General features: G+C 44.4%; 1 protein-coding gene across 1 annotated transcript in view; it reads left to right on the forward strand.

Moving 5' to 3' along the window:
- LOC115122204 (microtubule-associated protein 4-like) overlaps positions 1-13,177 on the forward strand; it is a 201,373-nt gene that overhangs the window by 159,856 nt on the left and 28,340 nt on the right. The window contains 4 exon segments of the mRNA XM_065006905.1: positions 7,264-8,099; positions 8,174-8,221; positions 8,375-8,635; positions 10,638-10,874. Coding sequence (XP_064862977.1) covers positions 7,264-8,099; positions 8,174-8,221; positions 8,375-8,635; positions 10,638-10,874 — 1,382 coding nt within the window.

Raw genomic sequence — 13,177 nt, forward strand, 5'->3', positions numbered from 1 at the left:
GTGGAGGGAGCGGAGGAGCGGGGTGACGTGAGAGAACTTGGGAAGGTTGAACACCAGACGGGCTGCGGCGTTCTGGATGAGTTGTAGGGTTTAATGGCACAGGCAGGGAGCCCAGCCAACAGCGAGTTGCAGTAATCCAGACGGGAGATGACAAGTGCCTGGATTAGGACCTGCGCCGCTTCCTGTGTGAGGCAGGGTCGTACTCTGCGGATGTTGTAGAGCATGAACCTACAGGAACGGGCCACCGCCTTGATGTTAGTTGAGAACGACAGGGTGTTGTCCAGGATCACGCCAAGGTTCTTAGCGCTCTGGGAGGAGGACACAATGGAGTTGTCAGCCGTGATGGCGAGATCATGGAAGTCCTTCCCGGGAGGAAGAGCAGTTCCGTCTTGCCGAGGTTCAGCTTGAGGTGGTGATCCGTCATCCACACGGATATGTCTGCCAGACATGCAGAGATGCGATTCGCCACCTGGTCATCAGAAGGGGGAAAGGAGAAGATTAATTGTGTGTCGTCTGCATAGCAATGATAGGAGAGACCATGTGAGGTTATGACAGAGCCAAGTGACTTGGTGTATAGCGAGAATAGGAGAGGGCCTAGAACAGAGCCCTGGGGACACCAGTGGTGAGAGCACGTGGTGTGGAGACGGATTCTCGCCACGCCACCTGGTAGGAGCGACCTGTCAGGTAGGACGCAATCAAGCGTGGGCCGCGCCGGAGATGCCCAACTCGGAGAGGGTGGAGAGGAGGATCTGATGGTTCACAGTATCGAAGGCAGCCGATAGGTCTAGAAGGATGAGAGCAGAGGAGAGAGAGTTAGCTTTAGCAGTGCGGAGCGCCTCCGTGATACAGAAAGAGCAGTCTCAGTTGAATGACTAGTCTTGAAACCTGACTGATTTGGATCAAGAAGGTCATTCTGAGAGAGATGAGAGCTGGCCAAGGATTCAAGAGTTTTGGAGAGAAAAGAAAGAAGGGATACTGGTCTGTAGTTGTTGACATCGGAGGGATCGATAGGTTTTTTTCAGAAGGGTGCAACTCTCGCTCTCTTGAAGACGGAAGGGACGTGCCAGCGGTCAGGGATGAGTTGATGAGCGAGGTGAGGTAAGGGAGGAGGTCTCCGGAAATGGTCTGGAGAAGAGGATAGGGTCAAGCGGGCAGGTTGTAGGGCGGCCGGCCGTCACAAGACGCGAGATTTCATCTGGAAGAGGGGAGAAGAGGTCAGACAGGGTAGGGCAGTGTGAGCAGAACCAGCGGTGTCGTTTGACTTAGCAAGCGAGGATCGGATGTCGTCGACCTTCTTTTCAAAATGGTTGACGAAGTCATCTGCAGAGAGGGAGGAGGGGGGGGGGAGGAGGATTCAGGAGGGAGGAGAAGGTTGCAAGAGCTTCCTAGGGTTAGAGGCAGATGCTTGGAATTTAGAGTGGTAGAAAGTGGCTTTAGCAGCAGAGAGAAGAGGAAAATGTTGAAAGGATGTCAGGTCCGAGGAGGCGAGTTTTCCTCCATTTCCGCTCGGCTGCCCGGAGCCCTGTTCTATATAAGCCTTTGTGGTGATCAGATCCACACTTGAGTCACACACCAAATGAGCAGCTTTTAGCATGAAGAAGAATGGCTCCTTTCTTTGACAGCTGAATGCAATGAAACTCCATGGCGTTCACTCTCGCTAAATCACTCCAGACATTCTATGGATGGCCAGCAGCTTCCTTGATGTGTCGCTGAGGGGGATCATTCCTTTGGAAGGCTTTCCAGGTGAGCTGGAGGTGTAATGACTGTCTTTTAATGAGACTATGTTTGCCTTGAGGATCGAGCTAGTCAAATCAAATCAAATTTATTTATATAGCCCTTCGTACATCAGCTGATATCTCAAAGTGCTGTACAGAAACCCAGCCTAAAACTCCAAACAGCAAGCAATGCAGGTGTAGAAGTCATCTGAGGAACAAGAAAGAAATAGCCAAGAAAGTAGTCAGGATATTCATTGGTAGTTTTGAGTGTCAGTGTTGTAGCGGGTAGTCAAGGATCCCAGTTTGGGTTTCCTCACAGTTAACGTTGACATTTTCTGGTGGCGAGTGGGGTTTCCTCATCTGATGCAATGATGGTACTTGAAGAAGCCAATGGGCTCAACATCCACGTGAAGATGTTAGTATCTCTGTCATGTTTTTTTTTTATCACCTCATAAAAAAAATGCGAGGGTCAGAAAATGGATTCAATGCTGTTTAGCCACATTAATAGAGCTTGAGGTGTGTCTCAGGGCTATTTGACCAATAAGGAGAGTGATGGAGTGCTGCATCAGATGATCTGGCTTCCACAATCACCCGACCTCAACCCAATTGAGATGGTTTGGGATGAGTTAGACCACAGAGTGAAGGAAAAGCAACCAACAAGTGCTCAGCATATGTGGGAACTCCTTCAAGACTGTTGGAATAGCATTCCAGGTGAAGCTGATTGAGAGAATGCCAAGAGTGTGCAAAGGCACTGTCATCAAGGCAAAGGGTGGCTACTTTGAAGAATATAAAATATATTTTGATTTGTTTAATTCTTTTTTGGTTACTACATGATTCCATATGTGTTATTTCATAGTGTTGATGTCTCCACTATTATTCTACAATGTATAAAATAGTAAAAATATAGAACAACCCTTTTGACTGGAACTGTATATAATGGCTTCACACGTGACAGCCACAATGTCATCACGTCTCCAGATAATGACTTCCCTCACAATGATATCAGCCTCATAGACTCTAGGAGTGATGGATGATTCTAATCAGATGCTCTATTCATGATTCATTAACGTCCTTCTACTGAAGGGTTTCAAAATGGCTGCCTGTTTTACCTTTTTACCCATGCTGTTCAGTGAATGGGGAGACTGAGACACAGAGCTGGCTGTCGAGGAGTGTGTTGGCTTCAGCGGATTTATAGGTCCCAAAGTTCTCTTGGTACTCCACAGATCACCTCTGTTGGTATTCATCCATTACCTGGTGAATATAACATGAAAATGGAGCACAGTTGATGAGGTTGTTTAGAGAGGTGGGGGTGAAAGGAGCACATTGGATATCAAATATCTTCGCTGAGTAAGATATCAAGTTTATATGTGATTTATTCAGACATGTTCATTAAAGCTCATCGTTGTTTGTGCTGTGGACTATAGAGACGAAGCTTCAAGTCGTCCTGCCTTGTCTACTTCAATTCTCTTTGTCTTGTCGTGGGTGGCAGGTAGCCTAGCAGTGTGTTGGGCCAGTTATCGAAAGGTTGCTAGTTCGAATCCCCAAGGTGAAAAAGATCTGTCGATGTGCCACACTTCCAATCCACATATGTATATATATAATACACACTGGTACATGTGTGAAGTAGGACAAATTTAAGCACCCACCAAATTACTATATTGTGTAGTCTGACTGAATTTGGGTCTTAATGAATTATTCCACCTATTGGTTTCTCTGTTTTTCCTCTGTTCTCCTCTTCTGAAGTTTGTGGAGCACCATATATGGTCACGTAAGGCGTCTCCGCTAGCAACAGGTTTTTCTGTTGACTCAACATGGGTCTCCTCCCCCCTCTCTATCCCCCCCTGCTCCACGATCCCCCACTTCAGATAGCCCGTTGCTCTCTAATTGCTCATTTGGGTGCTTCGACAAAACAATTGGAGACGTATTACCAAAGGTAAGGGTTTCAGGTGTGCAGTAATTGAAGTAGGGTCAGGTGGTAAGTGGACCGTCCTGCCTCCTCTCACACAAATCAGTTGGGCTTTGCTCTGGCTGATTATACTGAGCCTTTTCAAAATGGCTCATTTCAGATCTCATAACAGTGTATGGAGCTGATAGACTTTTAAGCGAATGGGGGGGTTATAGAATGGAAATATGACAGTCAACGATATCTCATCCATGGTATGTAGTGGATGAGCTGTTCTACTGGGTTGTAGCTGACACACTGCACAGCTGAAATAGTATTGGTGGGGGGTTATAGGATGGAAATACATTACATTACATTTAAGTCATTTAGCAGACGCTCTTATGACAGTCAACAATATCTCATCCATGGTATGTAGTGGGTGAGCTGTTTTACTGGGTTGTAGCTGACACACTGCACAGCTGAAATAGTATGGGGGGGTTATAGGATGGAAATATGACAGTCAACGATATCTGATCCATGGTATGTAGGGTGAGCTGACACACTGCACAGCTGAAATAGTATGCATTTTCTGTATTACTCCACAAACCTCTGGAATCATATTGATTTAGTTGGTTATTTAGCCATGAAGATACGGGTCTATTTAAGCATGACTGAGCCATTTGCTCTTTGCATTTTAGATTTCTTGGTGTATTGGTTCCATTAGGTTATTCTCCTGTCCAGCTGTGTAATGTCATCAGCCCTTTAGCTCTGTATCCTCATGTCAGTATAGTAAACATAAGATACACTAACACATGGCCTTTCTGTCACCTACTGGCAGTAACTATTTATTGTTAGTCCTACAGCTAGAGCCTGAGGCATTGTGGGAACATTAGGGAAGGTTAGGGATCAGAGCTTGAGGCATTGTGGGAACGTTAGGGTTCAGGGCCTGAGACGTTGTGGGAACGTTAGTGTTCAGGGCCTGAGGTGTTGTGGGAAATCTCGGGAACGTTAGGGTTTAGGGCCCGAGGCATTGTGGAAGCGTTAGGGCCTGAGGCCACTAATTTCTCCTCTGGTGTGGAGCGGGCCAGTACCCCAGATGGCCTGCCCTGTAATGAGGGTGGGTGAGGGATGGGACCCGCTTCTGGAGAGGGGGGCGTTGCCAGTCAGGGGGATGGAAGGGGGCAGAGCTTCAGGGATATGTCCAAGAAAAAAGAGTGGTAAATGTGAGTTTGTGTGTTTCACATACTGCACATTGCTAGAACATTCTGTTGAGTTTGTTAGATTTGGGTTATGGTGATTGTGTGTCCTCTTGATGACCTATTCCACCCATATTCTACCCAAGGCTTAGTCGGGTCTTGTCCCTCCATTGAAAGTGTCAAGGCTGCAGAGCTTGTTTCAGCTGATGTGACAATGCTAATTAGGCTTTCTCTGGGTGACTGTGCCGCCATATCTCAGTGTGTCCAGCCATGGGTCTAATGCAGAAGGACAGACAGACAGACCGGCCTGCCTGCCACACGCTCACGGCCATATTTTACTAGAAGACCATACTTTATTAGACAAGCCATATTTTACTAGAAGACAATACTTAATTAGACAAGCCATATTTTACTAGAAGACAATACTTTATTAGACAAGCAGAGCAGAGTCTTTAAAAACCACTGCCACTATTTCCCCTGTGAAGATAAAGATTTTGTTCTTTACTCAGAACACTTCAAGATACTGTATGGTTTGTAGAATGAAGGTGACACTATGTACTGTACTAGTGCAATATGTAGCCTAAATGAAATGGAAGTAGTTGTGTGTCTTCGTGTAGACTGGTATATGTGTAACTGCGTAGGTTTGTGTTGGTGCATACATACATGTTTTAGGAACGCAATAATTGTGTGTGAATGTTTCTGTCTGTCTGGAGTCTGTCTCTCTGTCCATGACAATATTGAGAGATGGACCTTAAGAGATGGTCATGGTCATTTTGGTTGTGGTTTTGCCTCAGCTCTGCTGATTGGTTTGATTGCCAGGGTCAAAGGCCATCTCTAAATCGAGCTGAGCCCACAGGATAATTCCAGTCCCCACATTTTAATTAGCCTACTGTTGATTCATCTGATAGTTGCATTATTAAAGATTCAGTTGTTCCAACTTTCAACTTTTGAAAGCCTTTGACCATGCCCTTTGGGACTATTTATCATATTTATTTTATTTAATTAGGCAGCGTAGCCTAGTGGTTAGAGCGTTGGACTAGTAACCGGAAGGTTGCAAGTTCAAACCCCCGAGCTGACAAGGTACAAATCTGTCATTCTTCCCCTGAACAGGCAGTTAACCCACTGTTCCTAGGCCGTCATTGAAAATAAGAATTTGTTCTTAACTGACTTGCCTAGTTAAATAAAGGTAAAAAAAAATAGGCAAGTCAGTTAAGAACAAATTGTTATTTATTTATAAAAAGGCCTCCTGCGGGGACGGGGCCTGGGATTAAAAATAAAAATATAGGACAAAACACACAATCACAACAGGAGAGACAACACAACACTACATAAAGAGAGACCTAAGACAACGACATAGCATGGCAGCAACACATGACAACACAGCATGGTAACAACACCACATGACAACAACATGATGGCAAAGTAACAGCACAAAGGCAAGAAGGTAGAGACAACAATACATCATGTGAAACAGCCACAACTGTCAGTAAGAGTGTCCATGATTGAGTCCTGATTAAAGGATATTGTGTGTGTGTGTATTGTGGTTAATCACTTAAAATGTTTGTCATCCGGTTTGGTCATCTGCCCTGTTCTGTGGTGGTACTTGAGGTCAATCTTTGAGGTCAGCAAGGCATTTGATGATGACTTCTGTCGTGACGTGACTGTCATTAATGCTATTTGTCGAATAATTACCTACTACTTTTAATTATCACTCGATTTAATTAATCATGTAACAATCAACTCATTAGGAATTTGGGGCACCACGGGAAAAGTTGTTTAACGAGTTACTGTCTCCCGACTTAAACTCTAAAGATATACAGATCTCTTACATCAATAACAGTCAATGATGAATTATTACCTCATCAGTCTCATTCTGAACGTTGCGTAATTGTTGGATATCTGCACGAACCTAACTAACTAACTTTACAAACTAACTAAATCATCACACAGAATATGTAAACACACAGCATAGGTTATTGATTACATACATAATACAATGAAAACAGCTCCCTAGTGGACTAACAAAAGCATACCCGTTTGGTTACGCAATGGAAAGGGAGGGGTATGTAAGGAGAGGGAGAGACAAAGAGTCAACTTATCGTACATACATTTGGAAACTACGCTCACCATAACCAGAATACTTACACCCTAACAACCGCTCATTCGAATTAGAAATGAAATATATATTTACACATAGATGTCTTTCTCTGTCGTCTCTGTTGAAACTACTCTATGCGTCTATGGGAAGTGGTTCGATATAAGTCTTTGGTTGTCTACCAGAGGTCACAATGTCCTTCTTAGTTGTAGCCTTCTTCTGTCTTGGGGTGTTCGTTATAAAAGCTATCTGTCAGCCATGTGCCGAGTTGATCTGGCACCTTTAACCCTCAGCAAGGAGAGAGAGTCATGACACTTCACATGATCGGTATGGTTCTAAAATATGTTGTGTTTTCTCTCTCTCTCTCTCTCACAGTAAAATCCAATAAGATGGACAAACCAGAGAAAGAGGAGAAGATGGACAACTTCGAGAAGTTGGACCAATTTAAGATGCTCGATAAACTAGACAAAGTGGAGAAGAAGGATACGACTGCGAAGACTGAAGCGTCAGTGAAGGTGGAGTACGCAGTCCCACTGGACAAAGAAGAGAAGATAGATAAAATGGACAGGGCAGAGAAAACAGAAAGGCTGGAGCCAACAGATAAGGCAGAAAACACAGATGAAGAAGACAAATCAGAGAAGATGGATAAAATGGACAAGAAGACTGACAAGGTAGAGAAGATGGATATGGTGCAAAAGACAGAAAAAGAAGAAAAAACTGAGAAGATGGATAAGGATGAGCAGACTGACAAGGTAGAGAAGATGGAAATGGTGCAAAAGACCGAAAAAGAAGAAAAAACTGAGAAGATGGATGGGGATGAGAAGACTGACAAGGTAGAGAAGATGGATAAGGTGGAAACACCTGAGAAGACAGAGCAGAAAGAACAGAGTATTGAAAAAGTGGAGAAGACTCCAGAAAAACAGGAGACATCGGTGAAGTCGAACACATTTGACAAGATGGAAACACAGTCTGACAAGGAGAAGACAGCCCATGTTGGAAAGGTAACAGTAACAGCTGAGAAACAAACAGACAGAGCAGAGAAGCCCACAGACAAAGTGGAGGAGGAGAAGACAGGGAAAACAGACAGGGTGTGGGAGGAGGAGAAGAAGAAGAAGACAGAGAAAACAGACAAGGTGGAGGAGGAGAAGAAGACAGAGAAAACAGACAAGGTGGGGGAGGAGGAGGAGAAGAAGACAGAGAAAACAGACAAGGTGGGGGAGGAGGAGGAGAAAAAGAAAAAGACAGAGAAAACAGACAAGGTGGGGGAGGAGGAGAGAAGACAGAGATAACAGACAGGGTGGAGGAGGAGAAGAAGACAGAGAATACAGACAAGGTGGAGGAGGAGGAGAAGAAGAAAAAGACAGAGAAAACAGACAAGGTGGTGGTGGAGGAGGAGAAAAAGAAAAAGACAGATAAAACAGACAGGGTGGAGGAGGAGAAGAAGACAGATAAAACAGACAGGGAGGAGAAGGAGAAGAAGACAGAGAAAACAGACAAGGTGGAGGAGGAGGAGAAGAAGAAAAAGACAGAGAAAACAGACAAGGTGGAGGAGGAGAAGAAGACAGAGAAAACAGACAAGGCGAAGGATGAGAAATCAGAGAAAAAAGAGCTTAAAAGTCCTGAGAGGAAAACGGACAAGATAGCAGAGACAGCTGATAAGGCCAAAAAAACTGCAAGTAAACCTTCAACCAATGGGAGCGGTGCTGCACCAAGCCGGGACCTGCCAAGTCCAGACAAGAAGACCAAGGTAGGCCAGAGTCAAGGTTTAAAGTGGAACATTATCAAATCTTACACCATTCTTGCTGCTAACGCTGCTGCTTCTTCTTCTTTATTTGTCCATATAGTAGTGGGATAAGACTAAAAGTAGTCCATGGTACTCACTTTCATTTAAGTAATATCAGTCATAACATTATTATCAGAGCAATAAAAAGATTTTGGTCCTTGTTGTTTTAGTGCAGATTTGAACTCCATGTAACTTCTTCATTGAGTGTTTGTTTTTGTCAGGGCACACAGTTCCATTTGTTGGTATTCTGTTGATTATGGTTAGGGCTGCTTCTGCTGCTGTTATCCTGTTGCTGTTAACCTGCTGCTGTTATCCTGTTGCTGTTATCCTTCTGCTGTTATCCTGTTTCTGTTATCCTTCTGCTGTTATCCTTCTGCTGTTATCCTGTTATCCTGTTGCTGTTATCCTTCTGCTGTTATCCTTCTGCTGTTATCCTGTTATCCTGTTGCTGTTATCCTTCTGCTGTTATCCTTCTGCTGTTATCCTGTTGCTGTTATCCTTCTGCTGTTATCCTTCTGCTGTTATCCTGTTATCCTGTTGCTGTTATCCTTCTGCTGTTATCCTGTTGCTGTTATCCTTCTGCTGTTATCCTGTTATGCTGTTGCTGTTATCCTTCTGCTGTTATCCTGTTGCTGTTATCCTGTTATGCTGTTGCTTTTATCCTTCTGCTGTTATCCTGTTGCTGTTATCCTGTTATCCTGTTGCTGTTATCCTTCTGCTGTTATCCTGTTTCTGTTATCCTGTTATGCTGTTGCTGTTATCCTTCTGCCGTTATCCTTCTTCTGTTATCCTGTTATGCTGTTTCTGTTATCCTGTTATCCTGTTGCTGTTATCCTTCTGCTGTTATCCTGTTTCTGTTATCCTGTTATCCTGTTGCTGTTATCCTTCTGCTGTTATCCTGTTGCTGTTATCCTTCTGCTGTTATCCTGTTGCTGTTATCCTGTTATCCTGTTGCTGTTATCCTTCTGCTGTTATCATGTTATCCTGTTGCTGTTATCCTTCTGCTGTTATCCTGTTTCTGTTATCCTGTTATGCTGTTGCTGTTATCCTGTTATCCTGTTGCTGTTATCCTTCTGCTGTTATCCTGTTATCCTGTTGCTGTTATCCTTCTGCTGTTATCCTGTTATGCTGTTGCTGTTATCCTTCTGCTGTTATCCTGTTGCTGTTATCCTGTTATGCTGTTGCTGTTATCCTTCTGCTGTTATCCTGTTGCTGTTATCCTGTTATCCTGTTGCTGTTATCCTTCTGCTGTTATCCTGTTGCTGTTATCCTTCTGCTGTTATCCTTCTGCTGTTATCCTGTTTCTGTTATCCTGTTATCATGTTGCTGTTATCCTGTTATCCTGTTGCTGTTATCCTTCTGCTGTTATCCTGTTTCTGTTATCCTGTTATGCTGTCGCTGTTATCCTGTTATCCTGTTGCTGTTATCCTTCTGCTGTTATCCTGTTATCCTGTTGCTGTTATCCTTCTGCTGTTATCCTGTTGCTGTTATCCTTCTGCTGTTATCCTGTTATCCTGTTGCTGTTATCCTTCTGCTGTTATCCTGTTTCTGTTATCCTGTTATCCTGCTGCTGTTATCCTGCTGCTGTTAATCTGCTGCTGTTAATCTGCTGCTGTTATCCTGCTGCTGTTATCCTGCTGCTGTTATCCTGTTTATGTTATCCTGTTTATGTTATCCTGTTTCTGTTATCCTGTTATCCTGCTGCTGTTATCCTGTTGATGTTATCCTGTGTCTGTTATCCTGTTATCCTGCTGCTGTTATCCTGCTGCTGTTATCCTGTTTATGTTATCCTGTTTCTGTTATCCTGTGTCTGTTATCCTGTTATCCTGCTGCTGTTATCCTGTTGCTGTTATCCTGCTGCTGTTATCCTGCTGCTGTTATCATGTGTTTTTTGTTATTTTCTTTCTCGCTTTCTTTTGTTCTTTCTTTTGCTCTCCATTTGTCTGGTGTGCCGTCCATCGCTCAGCCTGTTGCTGGGGCAACCAAACCGAGCGCTGCTAAGCCGCGGCCGAGCTCGGCAGCATCCGTCAGTGCTGCCGCCCCCAAACGCCCCACCCATTCCTACACCTCAGCCACACTCAGCAAAAAAACGCCCATGCCCAAGGCCCCCACCACTGCCCACAAGCGACCCTTGTCCGCAGCCAACCTCTCCACATCTGCCGCCGCCACCTCCACCCCTGCGCCCCGTGAGGTCAAGTCTAAGGTGAGTGCCCCTGCCCTGCTTTAGGGACAGCCGCAGTCCCCTCCACCTCAGATATCGGCACCTCCATACCTTACCACTGTGTGGTGTCGGTCTGTCTAGGCAAAACTACTACCTACTTCTACTCTCCTAGCCTGTCTTTCAATCTCCTTCTCATCATCTTGTTGATCAGAAGAATGGACATGTTCAGGTCTGTTTAGCAGAAGTGTTAGCTTAGTTAGCTACTATGTTCATTTTTACAGGAGTTGTAAATTAGACACTGACTTCTGTGGTGCTCAGAGCATAATCTGCCTGTAAGGTATCTACCTTTTTAAACTTGGCTCCCAGTAAGCCCCGTAGGCTCCCAGTAAGTCCCGAGTGCTGAGTGGCCATACACAGGATTACTCAGAGCAGGGTTCATAGAGGGGAGGGGGCCAGAGGGGAGGGGTCAGAGGAGAGGCCACAAGGGCAGCCTGCATTCATCACTCCTTCAATGGCATTTACTAGAGAGACCTAAGGACAACCATCAGGGACAACCATCAGTCGCTCAAGGCTTCCCTCACCACACCTAAGTCTCTCACCTTCAACAGTTAGTGTATCAGATATACACTACAATGTACATGATGTACAGCCACTTCTCTAAACTGCTGGTGTAACATATTTGCCTTTAACTACAGTACCAGTCAAAAGTTTGGACACACCTACTCATTCCAGGGTGATTCTTTATTTTGACTATTTTCTACATTGTAGAATACAAGTGAAGACATCAAAATGATGAAATAACACAATATGGAATCATGTAGTAACCAAAAAAGTGGTAAACAAATCAAAATATATTTTACATTCTTCAAAGTAGCCACCCTCTTGGCATTCTCTCATCCAGCTTCATGAGGTAAAGCATTTCAGTTAACAGGTGTGTTGTTAATTTGTGGAATTTATTTCCTTCTTAATGCATTTGAGCCAATCAGTTGTGTTGTGACAAGGTAGGGGTGGTATACAGAATATAGCCCTATTAAGTCCATGTTATGTTAAGAACAGCTCATATAAGAAAAGAGAAATGACAGTCCATTACTTTAAGATATGAAGGTCAGTCAATCTGGAAAATTTAAAGAACTTTGAAAGTTTCTTCAAGTGCAGTCGCAAAAACCATCAAGCGCTATGATGAAACTGGAAAGGAAGACCCAGAGTTACCTCTAATGCAGAGGATAAGTTCATTAGAATTACCAGCCTCAGAAATTGCAGCCCAAATAAATGCTTCACAGAGTTCAAGTAACAGACACATCTCAACATCAACTGTTCAGAGGAGACTGCGTGAATCAGGCCTTCATTGTAATGCTCCGGGTGTCGTGGGTGTGGAGTCAAACGCAGGAGACAGAGAGTGCAATGCTGTGCGTCTTTAATAGCACCAACGCACCACAGGGTGCTCACAATAGTAACAGCCCCAAACACAGTGAATGAAAATGTACAACGGAAAAATCACGACCAGGCACTAACACGTACCTCTACAACAGAGCCGAAGGTTACACTGAAATAATCCCGCACAACAACCAGGCGGGCCCGGCTGTCTAATAAAGACAAACTAATCATACATAAACAGGTGCTACCAATAAACATACAAGGAGGGGGAGGAAAGACAATCAGTGGCAGCTAATAGGCCGGTGACGACGACCGCCGAGCGCCACCCGCCCAGGAAGGGAAACCACCCTCGGTCGGACTCGTGACATTCATGGTCGAATTGCTGCAAAGAAACCACTACTAAAGGACACCAATAAGAAGAAGACTCACTTGCTTGGGCCAAGAAACACAAGCGATGGACATTAGATCAGTGGAAATCTGTCCTTTGGTCTGAGTCCAGATTTGAGATATTTGGTTCCAATCGCTGTGTCTTTGTGTGATGCAGAGTAGGTGAACGGATTATCTCCATATGTGTGGTTTCCACAATGAAGCATGGAGGAGGAGGTATGATGTGTGGGGGTGCTTTGCTGGTGACACTGTCAGTGATTTATTTATAATTCAAAGCACACTTAAACAGCATGGCTACCACAGAATTCTGCAGAGTTACACCATCCCATCTGGTTTGCGCTTAGTGGGACAATAATTTGTTTTTCAAAACCTTCAGGCTGTGTAAGGACTATTTGACCAAGAAGAAGAGTGATGGAGTGCTGCATCAGATGACATGGCCTCCACAATCACCAGACCTCAACCCAATTGAGTGGTTTGGGATGAGTTGGACTGCAGAGTGAAGGAAAAGCAGCATATGTGGGAACTCCTTCAAGACTGTTGGAATAGCATTCCAGGTGAAGCTGGTTGAGAGAATGCCAAGAGTG

The sequence above is a fragment of the Oncorhynchus nerka genome, linkage group LG22, assembly GCF_034236695.1.
Source record: "Oncorhynchus nerka isolate Pitt River linkage group LG22, Oner_Uvic_2.0, whole genome shotgun sequence".
Classification (NCBI taxonomy): domain Eukaryota; kingdom Metazoa; phylum Chordata; class Actinopteri; order Salmoniformes; family Salmonidae; genus Oncorhynchus; species Oncorhynchus nerka.